Source organism: Glycine max, chromosome 14 (genome assembly GCF_000004515.6).
Source record: "Glycine max cultivar Williams 82 chromosome 14, Glycine_max_v4.0, whole genome shotgun sequence".
NCBI classification, from domain to species: domain Eukaryota; kingdom Viridiplantae; phylum Streptophyta; class Magnoliopsida; order Fabales; family Fabaceae; genus Glycine; species Glycine max.
Genome location: NC_038250.2, coordinates 9,555,177 through 9,581,352, shown reverse-complemented (window position 1 = coordinate 9,581,352; position 26,176 = coordinate 9,555,177). Strand labels below are relative to the sequence as shown.

Below are 26,176 nucleotides of genomic sequence, written 5' to 3'. Positions count from 1 at the left end.
GAATTAGAATTCAATTAAAATGTATATATAACGTAAAACATATATAATATATTTTTAATATAAACAAGAATGTATTAACAATACATTGTCATTGTAAATTTTTTAACAATTATCAACCAAAAATAAATCACCATTCATTTGAGATAATTATCATAAAATCAATCATATATTCATTTCTTTTGAAACAATTATCATAAAATCAATCATTTTATCATATGATATTTTTATAATTAAATAACAATAATAGTTTAAAACTATTGTATATTGTTACTACATCTTTTTTCTCTATACACAATTATATATGATATAATTACTAACTATTTAATAATTATTTAAAAAAAATTAACATTAGTAGCTTATTGAAAGTTAAACTTTTTTTTATTGATTGGAATTAAAGAAAAATATCAGAAATTTATAATAATTCAAGGACAGCGTTCAATCAACTAAATTAAATCTTTTAATTATTGAAAATTCAATTATTATTATTTTCGAAATTTCGTTAGCTGTGACTGCGATAGCAATAAATTTTGAACCGCAATGTAAGAGACAGGAGCGCAAGTTGCAAGTTGAAACGAAAGTGAAAAGTAGTCGAAAACGAATTTACACACAGTTCCAATGGGTGACGTGTCGTATCTACCGCGATATAAATACCCAATCCAGAGCCGTTTCGCCATTTTTGATTTTTGACTTTCAAGTTTCAATAGTCTCCCACTCTTCTTCGAGCGGGAACTCAACATTTTCCTTTCCTCTCTCTGCATGTCTCTGCAATTCTAGGGTTTCAATTTCGCTCTTCCCTTCGCAATTCGCAGTTGTGTAACCGACGCCATGAGTCTGCGCCACGGCTCCAAGGTTTGGCTTGAGGACCGCGATTCGGCTTGGCTCGCCGCCGAAGTGCTCGATTCCGACGGTAACCGCCTCTTGCTCGTCACCGATTCCGGCAAGAAGGTGAGTGAGCTTATAGTTGTTGTGAAATTTAGATTTAAATTTAATTGTTGATGATAATTTGAGTTTCGGTGGTGGTGGTGCAGGTTTATGCTTCGCCGGAGAAGCTGCTTCCGAGGGATGCGGATGAAGAGGAGCATGGAGGATTCGAAGATATGACGAGGCTGGCGTACTTGAACGAGCCAGGAGTGTTGTTCAATCTTCGGAGAAGATATGCTCTCAATGATATCTATGTGAGTGTTAATTATTAGATTGGTTTGAGTTAGTTGCTAGATGTTGAATTGTGGTTGACTAGAGGTTTAGGGTTTGACTGTTAGTGTTGTTCAATCTTCGAAAGAGATATGCGCTCAATGGTATCTATGTGACTGTTAATTAATTGATGGATTGGTTTTGGATAGTTGCTAGATATTGAATTGCGGTTGACTAGCAGTTTAGGCTTTGACTGTTAGTGTTGTTCAATCTTCGGAGGTGATATGCGCTCATTGATACCTATGTAGTGTTAGTTAATAGATTGGTTTGAGTTAGTTGGTAGATGGTCAATTGCGGTTGACTAGGGGTTTTGGCTTTGACTGTTATCAATGTAGATAGATATCTCTTATTCTCTTTATTATTGGAAAATGGAGTTCTTATATGGAACTGTTGTTTTAAGGTTTTTTGCAGCTTTGGATTTCTCTCAAGTATGATTATATATATATATATATATATATATATATATATATATATATATATAGTAAACTCAATTTCACACACTGTGGTGAAGTATGGTCTGATGTAAAATGTGTAGCTGAGATTAGTTTAAGCATACACCGTGATCATATTCAATGATTTGGCATCAATTTTTCTGAAATTTAAAACACAGACATTTAATTGTATGACAACTGATATATAGGGTGTGTTTGATTTCTATTTTAAAAAAAATAGTTTTTGAAATCACGAATAAATCTTATGCAAATCCAGCACGAACACCTCTGGACTAGGTTCCACCAACACCAAGTCCACTCCAGATGATACTCACCTTTGAGCTACAATGACAAAACACAAGAGGATGAGAATATGTTTCCTAGTTGTTTCTGTTTTTTGGCTTTCAAAATACTTGTTTTGGGAAAAAATTTCAAAACCTAATAGATTTTGGATGAGAAATTGATTGCTGAGCAGTGTAGATTTTTTTTTTTTAAAAAAATTTTTAAAACCAAAAAATGAGAAGGAAATTAAATAGATCCATACTATATACTTTCTTGTTACTTTTTGTATTCGATTATTGCTTTTGTTTATGAGGAGTTGTATTGATGATTTTGACAAGTGCGTGACATAATGATTGGGTAGCATGTACTGGAATAATCAATTTCAAATCTATAAACTAATAAATATAAACTGTAGGTTTTAAAACTTCAGTATTCTTTTTAGGGATTCCGTGAATGGATTTTCTTGATTTTAAATTTAATGCATGCGCGGTTGCTAATATTAATTGTGAACAATTTTGTATTCTATGTGGACCTTCATTTTATGCTCTTTGCCTGACTTGTTTGTCTTTTCTAGACATATACAGGGAGCATTTTAATAGCTGTTAATCCCTTCACAAAGCTTCCTCATTTATATGATTCCCATATGATGGAGCAATATAAGGGGGCTCCATTGGGTGAGCTTAGCCCACATGTTTTTGCCGTTGCTGATGCATCTTATAGGTTAGTGTACATTTAATGTGTTTGTATCATATTTTCAATTGTTTTTTTTTACTATTTGCCATTTTATGTTGTGAATTAGTGAGATTTTGTTGGTCATGATTTAGAGCAATGATGAATGAAGGTAAAAGTCAATCTATCTTGGTCAGCGGTGAAAGTGGTGCTGGAAAAACTGAAACAACAAAATTGATTATGCAGTATCTTACCTTTGTTGGTGGACGTGCCGCTGGTGATGAAAGAACAGTGGAACAGCAAGTTCTTGAAGTAAACTATTCTTGAACTCAATCAAAATGTGATTAATTTACTTCCAAGTTTCATTTGCTATTTAGTATCAACATGGGATGCTAATTTCAATTTGCTTGATTCAGTCCAATCCACTCTTAGAGGCCTTTGGTAATGCAAGAACTGTTAGGAATGACAATTCAAGGTGAATTTGGTTCTCTTTTTTGTGTTTATTAATTATTATTTTTGGCTCCAATGCTTGTGTCTCATCTTCTTTACAATCTTATGCAATATTCTAGGTTATTTAACAAATATGCTTGGAATTTTTAATGTTTGGGCATCTTATGATCTGACACTATTTGTATATATCAAGAGCATCCTAAGCTGGATTTGAGTTTTATGGAAACAATTTGTTGAAACCATTTTCTAAATGTGTGACATTTTTCAATTAGTACTTAATCCAAAGGGCAATGGTTGAAGAGGGATTCTTCATTCCTATTTTTTTTTTTTACTTTGGGTAGCTTTTAGGCTGATTCGCAGTGCTGACTTTTAGGGGATTTTTTTGTTTTCCTTTTTTATATCTGAGTGCTTGTTTGGCGAAAACTATTGTCTTGGAAATAATTTCCTTTTTTTTAGAATCCCTTTATAAAAAAGTTATTATTTCTCCAAAATAAGCTAAACCAAACATGCCCTAAGTGTACTATATAATAGGGACCAATAGCTTGTTGTCTTGTACAATCCATTATTAAAGAAACACTAAATATTTTTGATTTCATGGTATTAGAGCCAATGTAGATGAAAATACCCACACCATGCTATCTTATCAATTGAATGCCCTTTGTTAAAACTTAAAACCATAATACATAATAGCGGCACATAGCAGCTGCCCTCCAAAAATGCTTTAGCAGGATGGCGGTAGTGGGATGACCACTGTTTATTAGGAAGTCCCAAATCACCTGCCTCAACTCTTGAGGTGTAACTTATATATCTGTTGAACAACTTCACTTAATGCCAATTGGTTTTAAGCTGAATGCTAACATGGTACTAGAGCCTATAGCCCATCTTGGTTCTCATCTATTCTAGTAGGTTCTCCTGTTGTTCTGGCAGGCATTTGTGAAGGGGTGTTAGGAAGTCCCACATTGCCTGCCTCAGCGCAGCTTATATATTTGTTGGGTAACTTCACTTTGTGTCAATTGGTTTTAAGCACCTCTAGAAGTGCTTCCGGAAAGGGTATGAGGTGGTGTGGTGGGGTTGGGGTTGAGAGGGTGGGAGTATTTGTGTGCACAACTTCTGTTCTCGAAGGTGTGGGGGGATGGGTTAATAAGTTAGAGAGTGAAAGTGTAAAACAGTGTGCTTTGGGAACAAATTAAAAAATCGTTGGGGGGGGGGGGGGGGGTAATAGGTAGAGAGTAAAACGGTGTGTTTTGGCCACAAACTAAAAAAAACCAATAAGTGAAAGGGTGTGTTTTGGCATCTCATTAAAAAACTAAACCTGCCACCAAAAAGACAACGTTTAGTGTCATCTTCTTCCCCCTAACCCTAGACTCATATCGCGACTGCGAATGCTGCAATTCTGTGATAGGGTGCGATTTTGGCTGCGAACAACGGCATGACTGCTGCAACAGTGCTTTTAACTTGAAGTAGTTAGCAAATTATAACCAGGGATTATCTTAAAATACATCCACTATGTAGTTTGCTAACATACTCTAATTAAAAAAAAGCCCGTGTACATTAGCAAACATATATATATATATATATATATATATATATATTATATAATTTTTGTTTTGTCCACCATAGGCTTGCTGCCATAATCTGCCATTGATAACACGGCTTTTCAATCTTCTATTTGTTTATCACCGTTGGCATCCTCCTCCTTCTATGTCAACACCAATTATTGAGGGGACTTCCCCCAACTTACAATATAAGCACTTTGTATGTCTTTAGCAAAGAAAAGAATCCAAAACAAGATGAATTATATATTTCAAAAAAGTTATATTCACCTTTCTTGAAACAATTTTCTTAGCCTTGCAAAAAATAAAGGGTGACACCATCTTTTTAACATTTTTATTGTGTTTTAATCTCAATTTTTTGAATGCTTAAAGAAATTCAATATATTTGTTTTATAATATTTATAATACTACTGTCTTGAAATGTCCATTCATATGGAGATGTCATCTCATGTGGAAGTGTCAGCTTAAGTATCCAAGTTAATAATTTTTTTAGTTGGACATGTAATGGGAAGTGTTTGACACATGTTGTACAAGCAGTGGTGGATCCAGAAATTTTTTTCAATGGGTGAAAAAAATAGTCTAATATTTTCTCAAACAAAAAATTATATAAGCTTTATTAAAAATGGTAATAAAAAATTAAAAACAGTAAAATTTAAAAGGATAAAGTGGGTAAAATTAGCATCAATTTATTCTCTCTTTTATCTTTTACAATTATTTACATTTATCTTATTAAAAAAATTATCTTGTGGGGGCAAGATCTATTTTTTTATGGGGCAAAAAAAATATTTATTCAATATATTCAAGTAAAAAATTTACTTTGTGGGAACAATTGCTCTCATTACCCTCCATGTGGATCTGCCACTGTGTACAAGTGTTAGGGAGGTATTGGTATTGAAAATTTCCAAGCAAGAGGAGTGGTTGAGCTTCATAAAGATGATATAGGTTTTGGAATATGAACATATTTGGTGGACTATTATGCTTTCTGTATCGTTTGGGTTGTTTTGACTTCATTTTATGTTTTTTCTTCTAAAAGTATTTACAGTTAATGAGTGTAATCTGTAATGTACTCTTCCATAGAAATTATTATTGCTCACAGCCTCTCATTATTACTATGTTTTTTTGTTGCAGTCGTTTTGGGAAGTTTGTTGAAATTCAGTTTGATTCAAATGGTAGTATATCTGGTGCTGCAATTAGAACTTACTTACTGGAAAGATCACGCGTAGTGCAGCTAACAGATCCAGAGAGAAATTATCACTGCTTTTATCAGTTGTGTGCATGTGAAAGGGTATTTAATTTATTTTGAGTCCTTTTGTATATATATATATATATATATATTTCTTTTTTGGGGTGGAGAGGGGTGGGGTTAGTACTGCACCATAGTGTGATAGTTTGCATTGAGCATGTGCAGGCTATGATTTTCCTAATATCATGGTCAGAGTATTGAGTGTTATATTTTATAATTGGGATGCCTCATTTTAGGATGCAGAGAAGTATAAGTTAGGACATCCAAGTCACTTCCACTATCTAAATCAAAGTAAAGTCTATGAATTAGATGGTGTAAGCAATGCCGAAGAATACCTGAAGACGAGGAGGGCAATGGATATTGTTGGCATCAGTTACGAGGATCAGGTGTAATATTGTTTTCTTCAGTGTAGCTCTTGTTTTATTGCATGATTTTGTCATTTAATGGATAGCTTTATTGATGGCCAGAGCTTTACTTATAGTCATCCCTTCTTTCCGTTATCAGGAAGCCATATTTCGTGTCTTAGCGGCAATTTTACATTTGGGAAACATTGAATTTTCTCCTGGAAAAGAGCATGACTCGTCGGTAATAAAGGATGAAAAATCAAGATTTCATATGCAGATGGCTGCTGATCTTTTCATGTATGTGATTTATCTATATTCTTTTAATAATCTTGTGTTCATAAAATGAATCATAACTTGGCTGAATTTCATTTGCTTCAAGTTTGCACGCGAAACTCTATTACAATTTTTTTTAAATCTGCAAACATTTTATGATGCTGATATATTAATTTCTGGCTGCATGATCATGTAGATGATGTTGAAACTGTATGCAACTATAGTCTGGTAGAAAAATAAGGGAATGGAAAAATTTCTATATACAGCAATGACTTAGTAGTGCTAAGGATGCATACCTATATTATATAATTTTAAAACAATTATATATATCTGAACAAAAGGTCCACTAAAAATTTGAGCTTAAATAATTCCAAGTCTAAATAATTATATTTATCTGAACAAGAGGTCCAATAAAAAAATTGAGTTTATCCATCAACAGGCTATGCTATTTTTCTGTAGTATCATAGAAATGATAGGAATACCAAATGAATTGGATTATTGTTGTTTCTCTTTTAAGATGTAATTGGTGGTCATAATTTTATAGATTTTTTTCCTTTTCTGAACTGGATGGCTTATTTTTATTTTTTTACTTCACTAGTTGTGATGTAGACCTACTGCTGGCAACATTGTGTACTCGTTCAATACAAACTCGTGAAGGAAGTATTGTCAAGGCCCTTGATTGCAATGCTGCTATTGCTGGCCGTGATGCTTTGGCAAAAACTGTATATGCCCGTTTATTTGATTGGTATGCAGGTGGTCAATTCAAAATCGGCATATAGTTTTTATTATGCATTGTTGTTAAGGGTGATAATTTTTTTATTCTGTTCTACCAGGCTTGTTGCTAAGATCAATAGGTCTGTTGGGCAAGATATCAATTCCAAGATACAGATTGGAGTTTTGGATATTTATGGTTTTGAATGCTTTAAGGATAATAGGTATGTTGGTTTTATTATTTGTCACTTTTAGGAGTTCTTTTCCCCTTTTGTGGGTGTATGTGGATTGTGGAGAGTAAAACTGAGTAGGTTCACTGTATTTTATGTTCTGGAACATTCTTGGATTCTTGTCACTTCTCTGCAGTTCCTCTTTCATCTATTGTAGACTTGTACTTTCACCAGAGGAGAATGCTTAATACTCAGATTTTTCTTTAGTATCATGCATGGATTGTTTTTCTTTGTATTCCCATTATTAGATTTTGATTTGCCTGCCACAGTTCTTTGTTGAATTGGTGACCTTTTCAATATGATTGTTTTGCTCATCCCAATAACATTCACTTCCAACAGTTTTGAGCAATTCTGCATCAATTTTGCAAACGAAAAGCTTCAGCAACATTTTAACGAGGTATCCATGTATTATTGTATTTTAATTTGCATTCACTAAGTTTGTCAAATGTTTTGTTGCCTTAATTTGAATTGTTGTTGTTTTTCTTTCTCCTTTTCTTGTAACTCCTATTTCTTATCATTATTTCCAGCATGTATTCAAGATGGAGCAGGAAGAGTATGGCAAAGAAGAGATTAACTGGAGTTACATTGAATTTGTAGATAACCAAGATGTTTTGGATTTAATTGAAAAGGTTTGTATTTTTTTGTTCTTTTAATATTCTTTTGCCTTTGTGGGTGGAACTAATCCTAAAATCTACGTGCCAACCTTGCCATGTAGTATTATACATTTTCGTATATGACCTGTTTTCATGCATAGTATATGGCATAAGGGGAATATAGAGGTCTGAAATAATGGTATATGATGAATTATGAACAAGTACATCAGGTTAGAGATACGGAAATTGCAAGATCTGTATTAGAAGGAAGCTACTCAGTTAGTCAGAAATATGTCAAAACCATTTTGTCTGATCCTATGCCCCAAGTCTTGGATTTAAAAGGATTTCAGAAAATGAAAAGAGAGAAAATATCAGATTTCTGAAAAGAGTTTTCATATTAACCCACTCAACTGAAAGCAGTTACATCTCTAGTATTTATACTAGAGCTAAACAGTTATAACAGCTAACAATAGTAACTGTTAACTAACCTAAGGTTAGTTGAAGCAAACTAACACAACTAACATAGCTAACTGTAGTTACAACAGAATAGGGAGTAATTCTACTCCTACTCTAATAGGATCTCTCACAAGATATTTTTTTTAGCAAATAAATTGCTAAGACATACTTATATAGGGTAATCTTGATTATGCCAATATAAAGAGATATAGTTTCATGTGGTGGTGCAATGCTAATGTGTGCATGTTACTGATGTATACATTGTTTTCTCTTGATTTCAATTTATATGTATGCCTTTAGCTTCAGTTTCCTGTAGACTTATTATTGCATTCTTTTGCAGAAACCCATTGGCATCATTGCTCTGTTGGATGAAGCTTGGTACAGTTTGAGTTCTTAAATATGAATATTGGTGTGTATTTATTTATATCTATTGTAAATTCAGCCTTCATCCTGAATTTCTTCTCATTGCAGTATGTTTCCAAAATCGACGCATGAAACATTCTCAACCAAGTTGTTTCAGCATTTCCGCTCTCACCCTAGGTTGGGAAAGGAAAAATTTTCACAAACTGATTTTACCATTTCTCATTATGCTGGAAAGGTGAGTATGTGTTCCTGTATTTTCTCCTGAATCATACACATCTTTGATATAATGTTACAATTTTTAAAGAGATCTTTCACTGTTTTATGTAGGTCACTTATCATACAGATACCTTTTTAGACAAAAATCGTGATTATGTTGTAGTAGAACATTGCAACCTATTATCTTCTTCAAAATGCCCTTTCGTTTCTGGTCTTTTTCCCTTGCTACCAGAAGAATCTTCAAGATCATCATACAAGTTTTCCTCAGTAGCTGCCAGATTTAAGGTGTAGATCTCCATCTTTTACACACACAATATATATATATATATATTTTTTTTTTTTTTTTAACTAGTAGAGCATAATAATACTAATTTGTATAAGTTAAATATTTGAACATCAGTTTCATGTCTCTGATCTCTTTTTTTGGGGGGTGGGGGGTGGGTTTCTTGTCCGTGTGTACTCAGCAACAACTTCAAGCACTAATGGAGACCCTAAACTCGACAGAGCCTCATTACATACGATGTGTGAAACCAAATTCTTTGAATCGACCACAGATATTTGAAAATGCAAGCGTCATACACCAGTTACGCTGTGGGGTTAGTAATTTAGATGTTCTTAACCCTTTAATTGTAGCTGTTGAAAGAGACACATAGATTGCCAATATGTATATTTGTATACTGTTACCCTGGTTGCTGTCTTATTGGTTACATTATCAATGTTATGGCAATTTCTTTTTTAGCCAATAATTTTTGTTGGTGGTGATAAGGTATAATTTATAATAGTTTTTCATTTTTTAACTTGTGCACTTCCAACTACATGTTTACATGCGTGAAAAATTGGCTTGATTCAAATTTTGTTGGAAATAAGATGGCTGTGATTCACATGCTTATCTTCCAGTTTTACTACCTAGTAGAATCTCATTTATGACATATCTCTATTTTATTTAGGGTGTCCTTGAAGCTGTTCGGATAAGTCTGGCAGGTTATCCCACTCGAAGAACTTACTCTGAGTTTGTAGATCGCTTTGGGTTAATAGCCCCTGAATTTATGGATGGAAGGTGAGTTCATTAAATTAGTTTTAAGAGTTACCTGTTAAGTGTTAAATGACACTATAACTTGTATTCCATGATTTTCTGTGTTTTCGTATGGCCAACGTTTCAGCTATGTCTCTGTCCTAGAAGTCTATTTTGTTGGGCTTGTACCAGCAGTATTAGTACTCATTAGTATAAATGAGATTATTAGGTTGGAGTTTTATAACACTTTTTATTATCATTAAATCATATCAATATCATCTTAGCTTCAGTATTTCTGTTCTGTCTCTTTGACTTTATGTACCTATTGAGATGGAATGAATGATTTTTCTTGTATATTGCTGAGCAGTGTTGTTAAAAAGCGGCCATGGCGGCGCCATGGCAGAAAGGCGTGGCGGTTTTTTGAAAAAACGCCACCAAATAGCGGTGGCGTGGCGGGTTTCGAATGGCGGCGCCATGGCGGAAAATAGTGTTTTTTTTTTGTTTTTTTCCGCGGTAGGAGTTGGGCTGACCCGACCCAACCCTACCCGGTAACTTAGTCAAAAGCACAACCCTCCCCTCTCAATAAGAATGCAGCCCTCCTCCAACTAAAAGCTCAACCCTTGCACCCAGCAGCGATGCCCCGCACCCAGCCGCGACCCCCTGCACGCAGAACGCAGCCAGCAGCGACGATCCCACGGCAGCAATGAGCACCGGTACGAAGGGCGGCGACGAGCACCGGCATGAACGGCGGCAACAAGCACCGGCACGAACGGCGGCGACGACGCGCACGAAGGCAGTGAACATCGCGGCCTTTGCGAAGTGGTGCGCAAGCTGTAATTTTTTTTTGTTTTGTTTTTGCTGTTTGACACCCCTTTTTTGTGTCTGCAGCTTTTTTTTCCTTTTGCTAATTGACACCCTTTTTTTACTTTTGACAGTCCCATTTTTATTTTTTTTCCTATTTGACACCACAATTTTATTTTTTTTTCTGTTTAGTCCTCTTGTTTTTTTCAATTTCAATGAGTTTATATATATGTATATTTTTTTTTGTCCGCCATGACATCCGTCATTTTCCGCTATGCCATCCGCCATATTTTTATAGCGGATTTTTGGCTTTCCGCCATGAACTGTCATCCGCCATTAACAACATTGTTGCTGAGCAATTTGTACGCTTGTTTATATATACAAAGTCTGATTTGATTCCTAATGATCAAGCTATATAAGGAAACTAGGGTTATGATCTAGATATGTAAGGAAGCTAAATAATATGATGAAGTTATCTAAGAAAACTAAATAAAATAGGTAAACAAGAAAATAGGAACATATAAAATCAAGATATCTTAACAATACCTAAGCCTTATATATTTAACAGGGTGGGAGTCAAGGGTTTGACTGAAATTGAACCAGTCTTAGCCATATCAAAGTTATAACTTATAATTATCGGGGTTTTAAATAGTGCGCATAGCGGTGTGGAGTGGCCCCTGGCACTACAGCTCTGTAGCCGAGCGGTTAAGTGTAGTGGCTGTTGTGGATTCAATAGTTGCTGTCGCGGACAGGATAGCAGTGCTGTGGGACCACTCCAAGAATGACCTCTGAACAGATATGTTAGGGCTATATGTGGGGTTAATTTTGGGGTTTCATTTGTCAAAAAAATATTGGCTTATAATGTATCGATCCAGGCCTCACTTCTCTCTCATCTCTTCCCAAACCTCACCCTGCCTCTCGTCGTTTCGCTCCACCTCTTCTCAAACGTCACTGCTACCTCTGTCTTCTCTTGTGACTGTTGCTATTTACTCCACTGATTGCGCCTGGTTACTCTGGTATCTCCAGCGAGTGGCTCTGCTGTCTTCGGCGAGTGTCTCTCTACTTTCCAACAAGTGCTGTTCTTCTGTTATGTCTCTAGAAATGCTTGGTTACTTTCTTGAACTCCAACAATGTATATTCTCTCTTCTCTCCGCACAGCTACATAAAAAATTCAGATAGTGGGTATCCCGCAATAGCATTTTTGAGGCAGGAAGCTATGCGACATTATTAGGGATTAAAACCTGGTATTTATATTTTCTAGGTAATGAACTTTTGACCTTGAGGGATTTAGTCCCTACACAACTACATTGCCCCTGTACTCAATTTTGAGGGAGAGAAGTGGGGGCCTTTGATACACTTATGTAAAAACTTCCAGTGGTTCTCAAATTTGGTCCTAATTGACTTATTTACCTGGTTATTCAACAATTTTTTAAAGCTGTTCTAAAGAACTACTGGGCAGTCTGGACCATCTGGATGAACCTACCAATCTGTTCTCGTTACAAAATATAGCTTAGGATATGTGTAATATTGTTGGTGGTTGTAAATTTGTAATTAGCTGAACTGAATTTCTGAAAGAAAGAAATAGCTACTTGGTTTTACATCTGCTTATTTGGAGATTATCATTATCATCATTTGGTAATCGAAAAGTTGTGTTTACTGAAATATTTTATCCTTTTCTGGCATGGATCATTATTTTCTATTTGACATTCATTTTAATTCATGTACAACAATTTGAGCTTCTTATTTAATAAAACCTCTTGTGTTGATAGTTATGATGATAAAGCGGCAACTGAGAAAATTTTGCAAAAGCTCAAGCTTGAGAATTTTCAGGTGTGCATCCTAGGAACTGTGTTTGCAGCTGTTGTTAACAAACAAAGGAGGGATATAAAAGCCTAAGTGTGTTAATAATGATTATATTTTTTGTCATGATTCAGTTGGGTAGGACCAAAGTATTTCTCAGGGCTGGCCAAATTGGCATTTTGGACTCAAGACGTGCTGAAGTTTTAGACAATGCTGCAAAGTACATTCAGCGCCGACTGAGGACATTTATTGCTCACAGGGATTTCATCTTAGCCAGAGCTGCTGCATTTTCTCTTCAGGCATGCTGCAGGGGTTAGTTTTTGTTTTTCCTTTTGCATTTACAACTGTATACTACTCTTGTAAAAATGTTTGTTTTTCTTTTGCACTTAGAGGTTGAGCCTTGGTGCAATGGTAAACATTGTTGCCGTGTGACTTGTTGGACATAGGTTCAAGTCCTGGAAAAGTCTATCCGGTTGTGGGGTTAAGGTTGCATACATCTACCCTCCTGTATCCTACTAGGTTGGAGGCTTGTGCAATGGGCTACATTTTTTACTATCACATAGTCAACTCTCTTAAGGCATTGTAATTGAGTGGAATCACAAATTGTTGTAATCAAGTGAATTCATGCATCGAATGTTAAATGTTTTCACAGGAATAAATACTTAAGAAATAGCACCTGCTTACTCTTTGCTTAGGAAATAGTCCCTTCTTAGTCTATTAATAGTCTCATATATGTAGATGTTCTGCATAACCTAAGTAGTGTACTCTCAATCAATTGCCCTTAAGCAATTCCACTCCATCTCTCTCTCTCCCCCCCCCCCCCCCCCTCTATTTCTCTCTTCGTCTTTCCCTAAATTTAACAATTACAAATGCATTAAATATAGAGGTCACTACTTCTATTATGACATTAGCTTGACTGTCACAGGTTTTTTTGTACTTGTAGGATACATTGCTCGAAAGATATATGCTGCTAAAAGGGAGACAGCAGCGGCTATCTCTATTCAGAAATATATTCGCATGTGGCTTGTGAGGCATGCTTACTTCAAGCTCTATTTTTCTGCTATTATCATACAATCCCATGTTCGAGGTTTTGTGACTCGCCAAAGATTATTACATGGAAAGGAACATAGAGCTGCTACTTTTATTCAGGTAATTTTAGCAAGATACGCATTATATGTGGTAGAACTTTTAGCAGGTCAAAAGCATGGCTTCCTTGTCTTCATTACATTAATAAAGTTGACTTCATTTTTCATTTGTCATCCTAGTTATCAAATAATACTTAATTGCATTAGGAATTTTGAATCCTTGCACATCTATTTGTAAAGCTGGTTGATTGTATGAAACAACATAATTTTCTGCCTGGTTTTGAATTTCGCTCTCTTTACACGTGTTTACAGGGCATGACAAAATGAATTATTTGCTTTGGTTTCAATTGTTACCGCATTCACTTTCACTTGCTTACCTTTTGTGTCCGGTTAGAGTTTTGTTATATTATTTTATTGATCATATGTAATATTAATATTGTAGGCCTATTGGAGGATGTCCAAGGTTAGGTCATCTTTCCGACGACATCAAGCTTCAATTGTGGCAATACAATGCCTTTGGCGGTGTAGACAAGCAAAAAGAGAGCTACGTAGACTTAAACAAGTAAGATTTTTTTTCCTTTAGACAAAGTGGAAGATCCCATCCAAAGTAGTGAAAATTGTTCTTATTGTTGTTTTTTAATTATCTTTATCAGGAGGCAAATGAAGCTGGTGCCCTCCGTTTAGCCAAGAATAAATTGGAGAAGCAATTGGAAGAGCTCACATGGCGTTTGCATCTTGAAAAGAAAATGAGGGTATTGCTTCAGAAAATTGATGATGTTATGAATTGGTTGTATACTTGTTAATTTTAATCTTTCTCATGTTTTTTTTTTTTTTTTGCTGCTTTACATTCTCTTATAGATTTATCTGTTGTTGATGTCAACATTATATATATATATATATATATATATATATATATATATATATATATAGGAGGGATCAAATTACATTGATGTAACTTTGATAACCATTATACCATTCTATAACTTTCAATTGAATAATATTTTCTTAAAACTCACCATTTGATTGAAAGTTCGTTTCACGTAGATCACATATGCAAATTTTCATATTGATCCAAAATATTTGCTACCTTGTTCATATAGATTAAAATTGACATAATAAAATTTTCAAAATATACTAAATATATATTTGATTACCTTGGTGTTGTTGTTCAATTTTGACAAAATTTGACACAACTGATCCTAGTAATATGTAGATATAATTCAACTGTTGGATCAATGTAAATCACATTCTATATCAAGTTATAAAAATTGTGTAACCGTTGTCAAAGTTACCCTGGTGTAATTTGGTCCCTCCTCTCTCTCTCTCTCTATATATATAGGACTCAAATGTTTTAAATGACTAGCTGATAATTTTGACATAATGTTTTCTGCTGCTACATACCATTAATTATCATTTTTATTCTTGTCTCTTATTATTGCTGGTTCTATTCTCTGTTTACGTGTGATACCTACTTACAACTATCTGAAATGTGGACCTAATGTCTTACCTGTCATCAGTCATTATCTGGCACAGAGGCTTTGGAAAACAGAGTTTATGGAACTTCTTTTCAAGATTCTGCTTCATTATGCAGGTTTCTAATGAAGAGGCTAAGAAAATAGAGATTTTCAAACTTCAAAAGATGTTAGAAGCTCTGAATCTTGAATTGGATGCAGCTAAGTTGGCAAAAATTAATGAGTGCAACAAGAATGCTGTTCTACAAAATCAATTTGAATTGTCAGTAAAGGAAAAGTCCGCTTTAAAAAGAGAGCTAGTTGCAGTGGATGAATTACGAAAGGAAAATGCTCTATTAAAGGTGCTTCACTATTGTTGAATGAATGTGTTCCATTGAGTGTGTTTGACTGTGATGGCTAATAAATATTAGTTATTCTCACCTTATAAATCCCTTGGCAGGATTTTGGATCTTCTCCGTTTTATAAAATCTAGTTTTCATTACAGTACAAAGTTTCAAACTGTTGTTTCACCTTCTTGATTGTGTTTTTTTTATAAACCCCATCCTTCTTTTTTCTTATTATATGATTTGTTTTAAAACTAGTTGATGTTGCATTAAGAAAAAAATTATGTTTGAAGAAGTAACATCTTTCATTATGTTACTTCATGTTTGCTTATTTTCTCTTGTGAATTTAGTTATATTGTATTGCTTTCCTTGTCTTGTATTTCTAGGTTTCATTGGGTGCATTTGAAAAGAAGTGCACAACCTTAGAGCTTGAGCTTATGAATGCTCAAAAAGGCCGGGATGAAACCATGGAGAAACTGAGAGAGTCTGAACAGAAGTGCTCTCAACTTGAGCAAAATGTGAAACGGTGCCTTTTGTTTCCCCTCTTTTTCTTCCAATCTACAAAATGATTTAGTTACTGAATGGTGTTACATGTATTCCTGTAATTGTATTCCACTTCTCTTTCTTGTTTGTGTTCATTAGAGTTTGAGATTTTCTGTAGATTTTGATGGCTTGTGTTTGGTACCTTACTTGAAAGAATAATATTTTTTCTATAATTGTATTTAATGTAGGCTTGAGGAAAAGCTATTGAGTTTAGAGGATGAAAATCATGTTCTTCGTCAGAAAGCCTTAAGTACCCCTCTTCTTAAGAGTAACCGTCCAAGTTTTGCCAAGTCAATATCAGAAGTAAGTTTCCCCTTGCATTACAATTCCAAGAGTATAGTTATACGTTAGTTTGTTTTGTCCTCTACTCTGATATTAATTTCCTATCATGTTTCATGTTCTCGGGCAAATAACATCTTTAATAACTTTGTCTTGGGTGTGTTGAGAATTGTGTTATAGTAGCATTATCAGTTAACTTATTTTTCTTTCTGCAACAGAAATACTCAAGTGCAATCGCCTCCCGTACTGAACGAAAGACCATATTTGTAAGCTCTTACTTTCTCATCTTCCTCTTTTGGAAATGATCACTAAACAGTCATTTTTTTTTTCATTTACTCTGATTTTATGCAGGAGTCACCCACACCCACAAAACTTATTGCCCCTTTTACACTAGGCTTGTCAGACTCTCGGCGATCTAAGTTAACAGCAGAGAGGCAGCAGGTAGATCCTGTTGCATTTATGTTCTGTCCTAAATCTTACACCCTACACCTTTAGTTTCGGCATTCTGCTATTTCAGGTGAATGCAAAAGCTTAAAAGATAATTTTTTTAATGCCACCAATATTGTTGGCAGAGCGGTATATTTATGCTCAATCTGGAAGAAATGAAGAGAAATGAAAATATCTTCCTCATGATAGAAAAATAGGAGGTACAGGCAGCAGAATGAATGAAATTATGCTTAATGTTAGCCACTATTTTCATTCTGGAACTTACCACAACTGTAATTGTGAGCTAGCATGAGAGTTGTAAGAAGAACTTGTGGAACCCAGAGGATGAGAAGAGGGCAATAAGTATTTCTTAGGTAGGATCAGTTTAGTATAGGGGTAAAATGGAAGTTGTAGAAATTTCTACAAGTAAGGTCATCTGTAATTGTTGCAATTGAAGGGAAGCAAAATTGGACTATGATATGGAGAGTGGAGACCAATTCCAAAAATTTCATTAAGAAATACCTACCCCAATCTTACTTTACTGGTGATTGTGGGTGAGGATTTTGTGGTTGCAAAATTTATTATTTGTCCAGGAAAATTCAGTGTTACTGTCATCCTTTCAACAAAGAAGTCTTATGCCAAGGCTGAGTCATTACCTATGTTTGAAAAATGAAAGAAGTCAATTGACTTAGATGTAAATACAGGAAAAAACTAAAAAATCAATCCAAAACAAAGATGACAAATTTTATTAACCTCAGTAATAAACTAATTGTCTGCAACATTTCTTTTTCTATAATTGTGTACCATAAGCTGATAGATACCATATATTTTATATTTTGCAGGATAACTATGAATTTCTCTCTAAATGCATAAAAGAAAATTTGGGATTCAAAAATGGTAAACCTATTGCAGCTCGTATTATATACAAATGTCTACTTCATTGGCATTCATTTGAATCTGAGCGCACAACCATTTTTGATTCCATAATCGAAGGCATAAATGAGGTTCTAAAGGTAGATGATATGCTTTCATTTTTAAAACTCACTTTGTTATTTTCTTTTTGTTGCTTGTCTTATATTTAGAATTAGAATTTAGAATTGAGTTTTGACTAATTTCTTTTGGCATAGTTTATCATTGGTAGTCCTGTATCCAATTTGTAGAATATTTGTTTTAAATTTTTTTATGAGTTTCATTTATTGGAGTGCAATCTGCATCAGGTTAGGGAGGATGACATCATCCTACCATATTGGCTGTCCAATACCTCCGCGCTTCTATGCCTTTTACAGAGGAACTTACGTTCAAATGGCTTTTTAACTACCACTGCTCAACGTTATCCTGGATCATCTGGTTTGACCAGCCGGGCTGGGCATGTGAGTTATCTAGTTTAACATTAGAATTGCTTACTTCCACTATGTATGTAGTTTTCTGTGACTATGTGGGTGATGATCCACTTAGTTTAAGTTGCATTTGGTTTTGATTAATGTGTGGGCTGTTAATTGGTGAACATGGCCTAGGAAGATAGGTGAACAATGAACTGTTACTTGAGATTAAACTTTGAACGAAGTAACTAAGCTTTTTTTTTATATATTTTGTTTTGCCAGCACATGATAAGGTAGCTTTTAGAAATAGTGTATCCATCTTAGATAACAGTGCAAAGTGGCCGACGTAGTGGGATGACAGCTATGGATACATGATAATTAATTTATTACTTACACATATAAATGCTTAAAATAAAAAATAAAGATATATTCATAGTTAATAATAAAAGTCATTCTAAAATACATTCACTAATAATGTAACAATGACAGAAATGAGAACAGATGAATGAAATAGAAAAAGGAAAAGGATGATGGAAATTATATTAAAAAAATGGAATGCAACAAAAAATAAATGGACCTGGGAAACCATGAAGTATGAAGAACAGCACGGAACTCAAAACAAAGAAAGATGCCTCAGATATGTCATTTAAGTTACAGAAGTTAAGAAACGTCCTGTTCTCTCATCTCTCTCCCTCTCTCTTTTTGAACCGCTTGATTAGATGTGGTATAAGGGAATGAATTCAATTCCCAAAAAACAGAGGAAAGCATTGTCATAAGTTGTGTAAGTGTTTTAGATTGGAAAGTAAAAAAGGTAGAAGCTTAAAAAGAGATAGACACAATAAAAGCTAGCTGTGCATGCAGCACTTGTATCAGAAGTTAGACCCACAATATAATAATTATAGAAAGACAGAAAAAAAAATTTAAAAAAGGAAGACAGAAGGATGGTTGGTATAGAACATAAATAGACTAAGAAAAGCTGTCAGGCAGAACAGAGGAAACTGCAAAGGGGTGAGCTTGGCCAAAAGGAAAATGGCTGAAAAGGGGTGTATCTTTCAAAAATAGGGTGAGTTAGGCTAGTATATGCGTGGACTATCAAGATTTGGCCTGAAAATGGAGGGCTGACTAGTGAGGTGTGAATGTGCAATGACAGCACCATCGTCTGTGGTTTGGCTGCTGTTCTGCTGAGATTTTGGTTGCTGTTTGCTCAATTTAATAATAATAAGAGAACACTTAGGATCATCTTGAAAACAGGTATAAAAAGAAAGGAACTTGACCCTAACTGCAACCTGCCGGTAGAACCAAAGTTATAAAAAAGGAGCGTGATTCTTGTCCACCAAAATTAATAGTCCTCCAAAATATTAATAGTCCACCAAAATTGATTAACTCAATTCATGGATGCTTCTTGTCTTGTAAATTAGGCTTTCCAAAGTGATTCTTCAAGTTGGCGTCAAAGTATCTTCATCAATTTGTAGGAAAGTGATCCAATTAGGTGTAACCCTTAATTCACATTGGTCTTCCTCTTTGATTTTTATAATCAGGCCTTGCCATGCTTACTTCATCCTCTTAGTCTTGGACCTTGTCATATGACCTCCAATCCCTTGTAAAGGATCATTAGACGGGCTAGTTCCACCTCTATCAGATAATGTGTTGCTGAGTTTCTTGTAGTGGCCAACAGCAGTAACGCTCCATTACTGGATGACAATGGCACAATTTGCCACTAACGATAATGATGACAATTGTGTTCGTTTCTGAACAATAGAAACTAGAAAATAATAAGTCAGATTTTTTTATTAATCACATTCTTGGGTGAACTTTTTTGGAGTGGAGGTGTAAAAGAAGAAAAGTTATAAATAGAAGAACGAGAAAATGTGGAGGATAAGGTGCCCTCCTGTGAGACAATCTATATTATTTTAATCAAATCAAGCTGTCTAATCCCTTTATATGCATGATAAACCTTAAAGCAAATAAAAAAGAAGTTCTAAATTGAAAGCACATGCCAAGGATTCACCAGACACCAAATAGCCTTCTCCAAATGAAAGTGACATTGGGGAAATGTTGAAATGAATAAGCAATTGTTAGCTTTGTTACTAAGCTGGGCCTACACATAGATATAGATATAAATAAAAAAGGAAGCTTTGTAGGGCCTTTGGATAATGTCATTGGTGTTTTTCTTTTATGGATGATAGGGAAAAAATATCATGAGAGAAGTGGGTAAGATATTATCTATCGAGAAACAACAAAAAAAGCATGTTAAATATGAAGTGAAGACATCAAATTAACATAAAAAACAGATGTCATACCATTTTTGTGAATGGAAAAAATGTAGGTTATTGAAAAAGAAATAAGCTGTACAAAATATTATAAAAGTGACATCATGTAACTTTTTTCAAGTCCCTGCATTGGTAGTATTTATTTAATTCTGCACAGGAAGTTGGATTAACCAATAATCGAATTATAGTATCTTCATAGGCAGATGCCTACGAAACATAAAACGTATCCTCTTACATCTGTTTAGTGGGGAATGATTTTTCCAAAAGCTTGTTGACATTATGGCAATTATGACTACCAAAAGAAATGTAAATGTTGAAGAAAGTGAGAGAAAATATAGTTACTTTTATGTTATGGTATGCAAAGAAAGGCAATAACAAAGCCTTATCCCACTAGGTGAGGTAAGCTACATGAATCAGACAACACCATTCAGCACAATTAAAAGCCATCATTTCAGGAATCTTATTTAGTATGAGATCTCCCTTGATGACTTCTTCCAGCATCCATTTGGTCTCCCTCTCCTCTTTTTCACGGTACTAAATAATGCAATCTACTCTTTTAATTGACGGCTCTTGTGACCTTCTGTGTATGTGTTCAAACCACCTTAACCTATTTTGTATCATCTTCATGTTATGGTATGCAAAGAATGGAGAGGCATTGTTTTTAGCATTATAGATCATTAATGATGTCTCTTTATGAATAGCATTGATTATTTTAAAGTTTATGTAATTTCTGTTTTTTTTTTTAATTTGTTGATTGATTTATTTATTTATTCCCATAATGGGTTGTTTTAATTTTTTAATTTCACTTTATGCTGGTAGTCATAAGTTGCCTGCCATGTTTTGTATCTTCCCCCTGATTTTAGTTTTGGTGGTATTTCTAGGGACCAAAATCTCCATTAAAGTTTATTGGATATGATGATGGTGTATTGCATGTGGAGGCAAGATATCCTGCTATACTTTTTAAGCAACAACTAACTGCTTGTGTAGAGAAGATTTTTGGTCTTTTACGTGACAATTTGAAAAAGGAGCTTTCTCCACTTCTGGGATCATGTATTCAGGTTACATTTCTTACTCCTTGCTGATAGTCTGATACCTTGGAGATGTTATTTGTGGCTAAACTACCATTTCAGTTGTTGAATCATTGTGCTTTTGGTCTTGGTTCCTGTGTATTCTTGTGGTCATAACTCATAACACACACGAGAAGATTTATCTTGAAGTGAATCTGATTCTAAGACAGTTTGTCAAATACTTTTTTCTGGATCTAAGGAGGGGGGCTAACAAAATCTCTGACTGAGTCTATTGTTTCCTGAGTCAGTTTGAATTGCTTTAATGTTTGCTTAATGTATTTTAGCAGTATCAGTGGTGCACCCATTTGCTTGCAGTCAACTTTTTCCATTTAAAATCTATATGTTGGATGTTCAACTTGATTTTCTTGCATGGTCTGAACTTTAGCTTCATTATTAGGGGTTTGCAGGGGGCAGATAAGGGGTTTTTGTTTGTGGAGAAATGTAAAGAAAAAGTTATGACTGTTATGTTTATGGTTGCAAAGCTGTTTGTTATTTTGTACAATGAACTGTGAAATTTGATTTCAGTGTTTTGTTTTTCCATTGCGTTTGTGATGGCAGGAAGGACAGAAAACAGGTAGTTCTTATAGGAATAAAAACTAGGGTATTTTACGATGGAGGGAAGCCTTCTTTCTGACTTTTTGATTTTCTTACTCCACTTTGAAAACCAATTTTGTTAATTTCATCCATTGCTTCCATGACAGTAGTAATTTAGCTACTATTATTACTCTAGAGATTGTGTTTTTTCAATGGTGTCGTGTGTTTTCAACAACAATTTCAGAATTCAGTCTGTCTTTCTATTAATGGTAAAATATTAGTGGTACTTATGATAACATACATACTTTAGATTTTAGATCCTGCACCAGTTTACATTTTAAGTATCAAATGTTTTGTTTTACTGTCTACATTTTGTTATTGTTTGTGTGTGTTTTAATTTTAAAATTTTCTGTTGTCTGATTAGGCTCCCAAAACAGGACGAGGACTACATGGGGGGAAATCATCTAGATCTCCTGGTGGGATTCCCCAACAATCATCAAGTGGTCAGTGGAGTAACATTGTCAAATTTTTGGATTCACTCATGGGAAAACTTCGGCAAAATCATGTATGTTCTGTATTATTTCTGTTAAGATTACATATTATTCTGTTATTTATGATTAGATAGTAATTAGTGATTTAGTCCTTATTACTCATTAGATTGATCCTATACTGATCCTATTTGCTCATTATAAATAAAGGCTTAGTGTGGTCATCCTTGACACACAACATTGCACAATAAACCTTGTTATATGGTATTTAGAGCTTAGGTTCTTCTTGAGAGAGGGATAACGAAAACCCGTGCTGTCCCCGGTGGACCTTTCTGCTTGTCTCCCGTCTTCAGTGACTGTTTCCACATTCTAGTGGACTTTTCTGCTTGTTGTCCCTCTTTCCAGCAATATTTCGCCTTTTGTGGTGCATTTTCTGCTGTCCGCCGCCAGAGCTCTGGTGACCCATCACCAGCATCACCGTCCACTAATCTACACAATGGTGGTGACAGCCACCTCATCAGAGCTTCGACGCTCTCTCACATGCCCTTCTGTCATGTGCCAAACAGTTTTGGTTCCCTTTTTTTTTTTCTTTCCAATGGTCTTTGTTACTGAGTTTGGTCAATTCATTGTATATTTTGTCCATTTCTTGTATTCTTATGTACTACATCCATAATTCCACACTGGACGTTTAATTTTTTTGTAAATTTGTTGTGCACCTTTCATCAATTTTTTTTGAAAACCTTCCTTTTCATTCCACTCATGTTATACAGCCCTGTAAATGGCAGTATAATAAAGTGAAACTTTTTGTGGTTATATGCTTTCACCTGAGATGTTTTATAATTTTCTTGAGTTTTGACTGGTGAAACTTGTGTGCCGTCTGGGACTGGTGCTGAACTTGAAAGCTGACATGACACGTATTCATGCACCTATACTGTTTTATTTTTTCAAACTAGGACACTAGAATTAATCAATTGTACATAAAAGCATAACTGCATATATATGCATTTTTATCTTATTTGTAATTCAGTTTTCCCTGGTCTTGTATTGGGCAAATCACTCTAGTCATGTCTGAACCTGCATCATCATTGTTACATAACTAGCATTTGGTACCTGGTTAAACAGGGTCAAAAGCTGAAGTGAGCCACCCCCCAGGCCCAAAAGGGGACTAATAATAAGCTGGCAGTCATCAACTTCTGTCAATTAACATTTTTTCTTCATTTACACTTAATTGTCATGTCCAGTCTCTCTATGGTTTCTTTAGCCCTATTTTGTGTTTTTATTTTGAAAGAGTAGGGTTTCCACATGACCACTATTAGTTATTTCATTATGCAATTTGCTTCCTAGATTTTTCTGGCCCTATTACACGTTGCATTGCCATTCTATAATCTATATCTTTTGTGTTGTCATTTCCTGCACATCTATTGAAAAAGAAATTTTGAGAGATGGCTATAGAAGTGTTTACTGAAGTAGTGTGTTGTTATCATACACACTGATTTATTTATAATCATAGGTACAAGATAATTAAGGAAACAAAGAATAATGAAATCCCTACATATCTGTACAGATACACCCAAATTCTATATTTACATTCAATCATATCAAATCATATATTTAACGTTCCCCTTTAAATTGGAGCATATATGTCGTATGCACAACGCTTGTTACAAATATAATCAATGCGAGACCACTTGAGAGATTTAGTGAACACATCTGCCAGTTGGTCACTAGAGCTGACAAAGTCAGTGGTGATGTCTCCTAAGAGTACTTTCTCTCTCAAAAATGACAATTTATCTCTATCTGTTTAGTCTGTTCATGGAAGACCGGATTGGATGCAATGTGAATAGTGGCTTCATTATATCACAAATAAGCTTAGTGCCCTCGGTGTCTCCAAATTGGAGTTGCTGGAGAAGTTGTTGTAGCCATGTAATTTCACTTGCATTATCAGTGCATAAAATTTTAATGGGTGTCCCAAATTGATTAGTAATTTCATGCGAAAAACTTTTGAAGACAGAGAAGACATCAAAATGGTTTTTCATTAAGACCCAAGAACAACAAGAAAAGTCATCAATAAAAGTAACAAAAATAGTAATATCCTAAAGTTGAACATACTCGACTACGTTCCCAAATATCGGAGTGAACTAAAGCAAATGGTGATGCAACAAATTTATTGACTTGGGGACTTTACGAATTACAAACATGTTTTCCTAATTGACACAACTTACACTATAATGACTTAAGTGTAGAGAGACTAGCACCTAAAGGACGCAGCTTCTCCAAGCTGGGATGACCAAAACGTTGATGAGCAAGATCGGCAAAAGCAATGGATACACAGGCAATCGGTGGTTGAAGATGATACAATCCCCCAGACTCATGTCCTGCTCCAATCGTCCATTCGGTACGCCAATCCTACACAGGAACAAAATTAATAACAAGACAAAGAAATTAAGGGAGTGAGTGACTTTGCTAATGGAAATCAAATTGAAAGGACAACTAGGAACAAACAAGACAGAATTCAAAGGGAGGTTAGGAAGTGGGTGGGTTTGACCACTGCCACAAACTTTGATCTGAGAGCCATCTGCGAGAGTAACAAAAGGCAAAGAATCCGATAACGACAATTGAGAGAAAAAAGATTGGTTACCTTTCATATGATCAGAGGCATCGGAGTCAAGTATCCTAGGTCCAAGAGAGGACGACTGAGAGACAGTGGCTACAGGATTACTAGACTTAGTCTAGGCTGTAACAGGCGAGGCAGTTTGTTGGGCTGCTTGAAAATGAAGGAAATCATGATACTCAATGGTGGAGATAGTGACATCCTCAATGGGGGTAGGATTAGTGACCTGGGCAACATTCGTTGATTTTGATTGGTCTCGGGCTTTGTTGTGGCAGTCGGCTTCAATATGACCATAAATTTGACAATAATTGCAACAACGGTTCTTTCCACCACGGCTTCAACCATTTCCACCATGCCCTCTGCCATGAGATGAGTGTGAGACAAGGGCGGAGGAATCCGTAGAAGAGGCAGAGGTAGAGGAATGACCAAAAACATGTGGAGTGGAGAGACAAGGTAACTGTTCACTAACCATGTCATAAGTAGAAACAGTAGGAGCCAATAGAATCTAGTTACACATTGAATCAAGTTCATGTGGGAGACCAGCAAGAGCTAGAACCCTGAAGTACTGGTTATGTTGCCAGTAAAAAGTCTTTGCATCAGAAGTGAAAGGCTTCAAATTGTTGGCTTCACATTGTTATAGTCAGCAATCAAACGGTCGAGTTTACCAAGATAAGTTTGCATATCCATATTCTCAAGTTTGGTGGACAACATAGTGGTTATCACACTGTAGAGACGATGTACATCATTGGAGTAAACTTTCTTGGCTTTGCTCCAAACCTCATAACACATGTCAAATGCCTGGTATGAAGGTTGAAGATTGGGATGAATAGAGAACCAAAGGACATTGCACAAAGAGGCGTCGACTTGCCACCAACTGGCCAGTCTTTATTTGGAATGTCCATAGCCTTAGTGGTCAAGTGATCGGCACGTCTTGACCGCAAAACCAAAGCTGGACAGTGGCTGCCCAGTTAGTATAATTGGCAGATCTGGTTAATTTCTAACACGGAAAAAGTGGGACAGTGGTAAACGTTGTTGCGGAGACGGTGTCCGTAGTACCCAAAGAAGCCATTAAAAGAAAAAAAAATAGCCAAACAGGGGGCTTGTGTGGGTCGCCTGAGATGGAGGAGGCCAGGGTTGGTCT

At 35.2% G+C, this 26,176-nt stretch overlaps 1 protein-coding gene across 3 annotated transcripts in view; it reads left to right on the top strand.

The window, feature by feature from the left end:
* The first annotated feature begins 596 nt into the window (after positions 1-596).
* Positions 597-26,176, top strand: part of LOC100790815 (myosin-17) — a 30,026-nt gene continuing 4,446 nt past the window's right edge. For 2 of the 3 annotated variants that reach the window (XR_005888504.1, XM_006595966.4), the window contains exons 1-31: positions 597-945; positions 1,029-1,175; positions 2,479-2,624; positions 2,729-2,885; positions 2,990-3,048; positions 5,705-5,861; positions 6,056-6,205; positions 6,324-6,460; positions 7,035-7,181; positions 7,270-7,371; positions 7,717-7,774; positions 7,905-8,006; positions 8,767-8,804; positions 8,898-9,024; positions 9,117-9,290; positions 9,470-9,601; positions 9,953-10,062; positions 12,588-12,648; positions 12,753-12,930; positions 13,562-13,767; positions 14,146-14,265; positions 14,357-14,455; positions 15,295-15,516; positions 15,885-16,024; positions 16,230-16,344; positions 16,539-16,586; positions 16,672-16,761; positions 17,589-17,759; positions 17,964-18,116; positions 21,217-21,393; positions 22,361-22,501. Coding sequence is in view for 2 of the 3 variants with exons in the window: in XM_006595966.4 (XP_006596029.1) it covers positions 826-945; positions 1,029-1,175; positions 2,479-2,624; positions 2,729-2,885; positions 2,990-3,048; positions 5,705-5,861; positions 6,056-6,205; positions 6,324-6,460; positions 7,035-7,181; positions 7,270-7,371; positions 7,717-7,774; positions 7,905-8,006; positions 8,767-8,804; positions 8,898-9,024; positions 9,117-9,290; positions 9,470-9,601; positions 9,953-10,062; positions 12,588-12,648; positions 12,753-12,930; positions 13,562-13,767; positions 14,146-14,265; positions 14,357-14,455; positions 15,295-15,516; positions 15,885-16,024; positions 16,230-16,344; positions 16,539-16,586; positions 16,672-16,761; positions 17,589-17,759; positions 17,964-18,116; positions 21,217-21,393; positions 22,361-22,501 (3,984 nt within the window). In the remaining variant the exon portion in view is untranslated. Of the gene's footprint in view, positions 946-1,028; positions 1,176-2,478; positions 2,625-2,728; positions 2,886-2,989; positions 3,049-5,704; positions 5,862-6,055; positions 6,206-6,323; positions 6,461-7,034; positions 7,182-7,269; positions 7,372-7,716; positions 7,775-7,904; positions 8,007-8,766; positions 8,805-8,897; positions 9,025-9,116; positions 9,291-9,469; positions 9,602-9,952; positions 10,063-12,587; positions 12,649-12,752; positions 12,931-13,561; positions 13,768-14,145; positions 14,266-14,356; positions 14,456-15,294; positions 15,517-15,884; positions 16,025-16,229; positions 16,345-16,538; positions 16,587-16,671; positions 16,762-17,588; positions 17,760-17,963; positions 18,117-21,216; positions 21,394-22,360; positions 22,502-26,176 lie in introns of those variants that run through there. The other variant, XM_006595967.4, reaches the window with a different exon arrangement.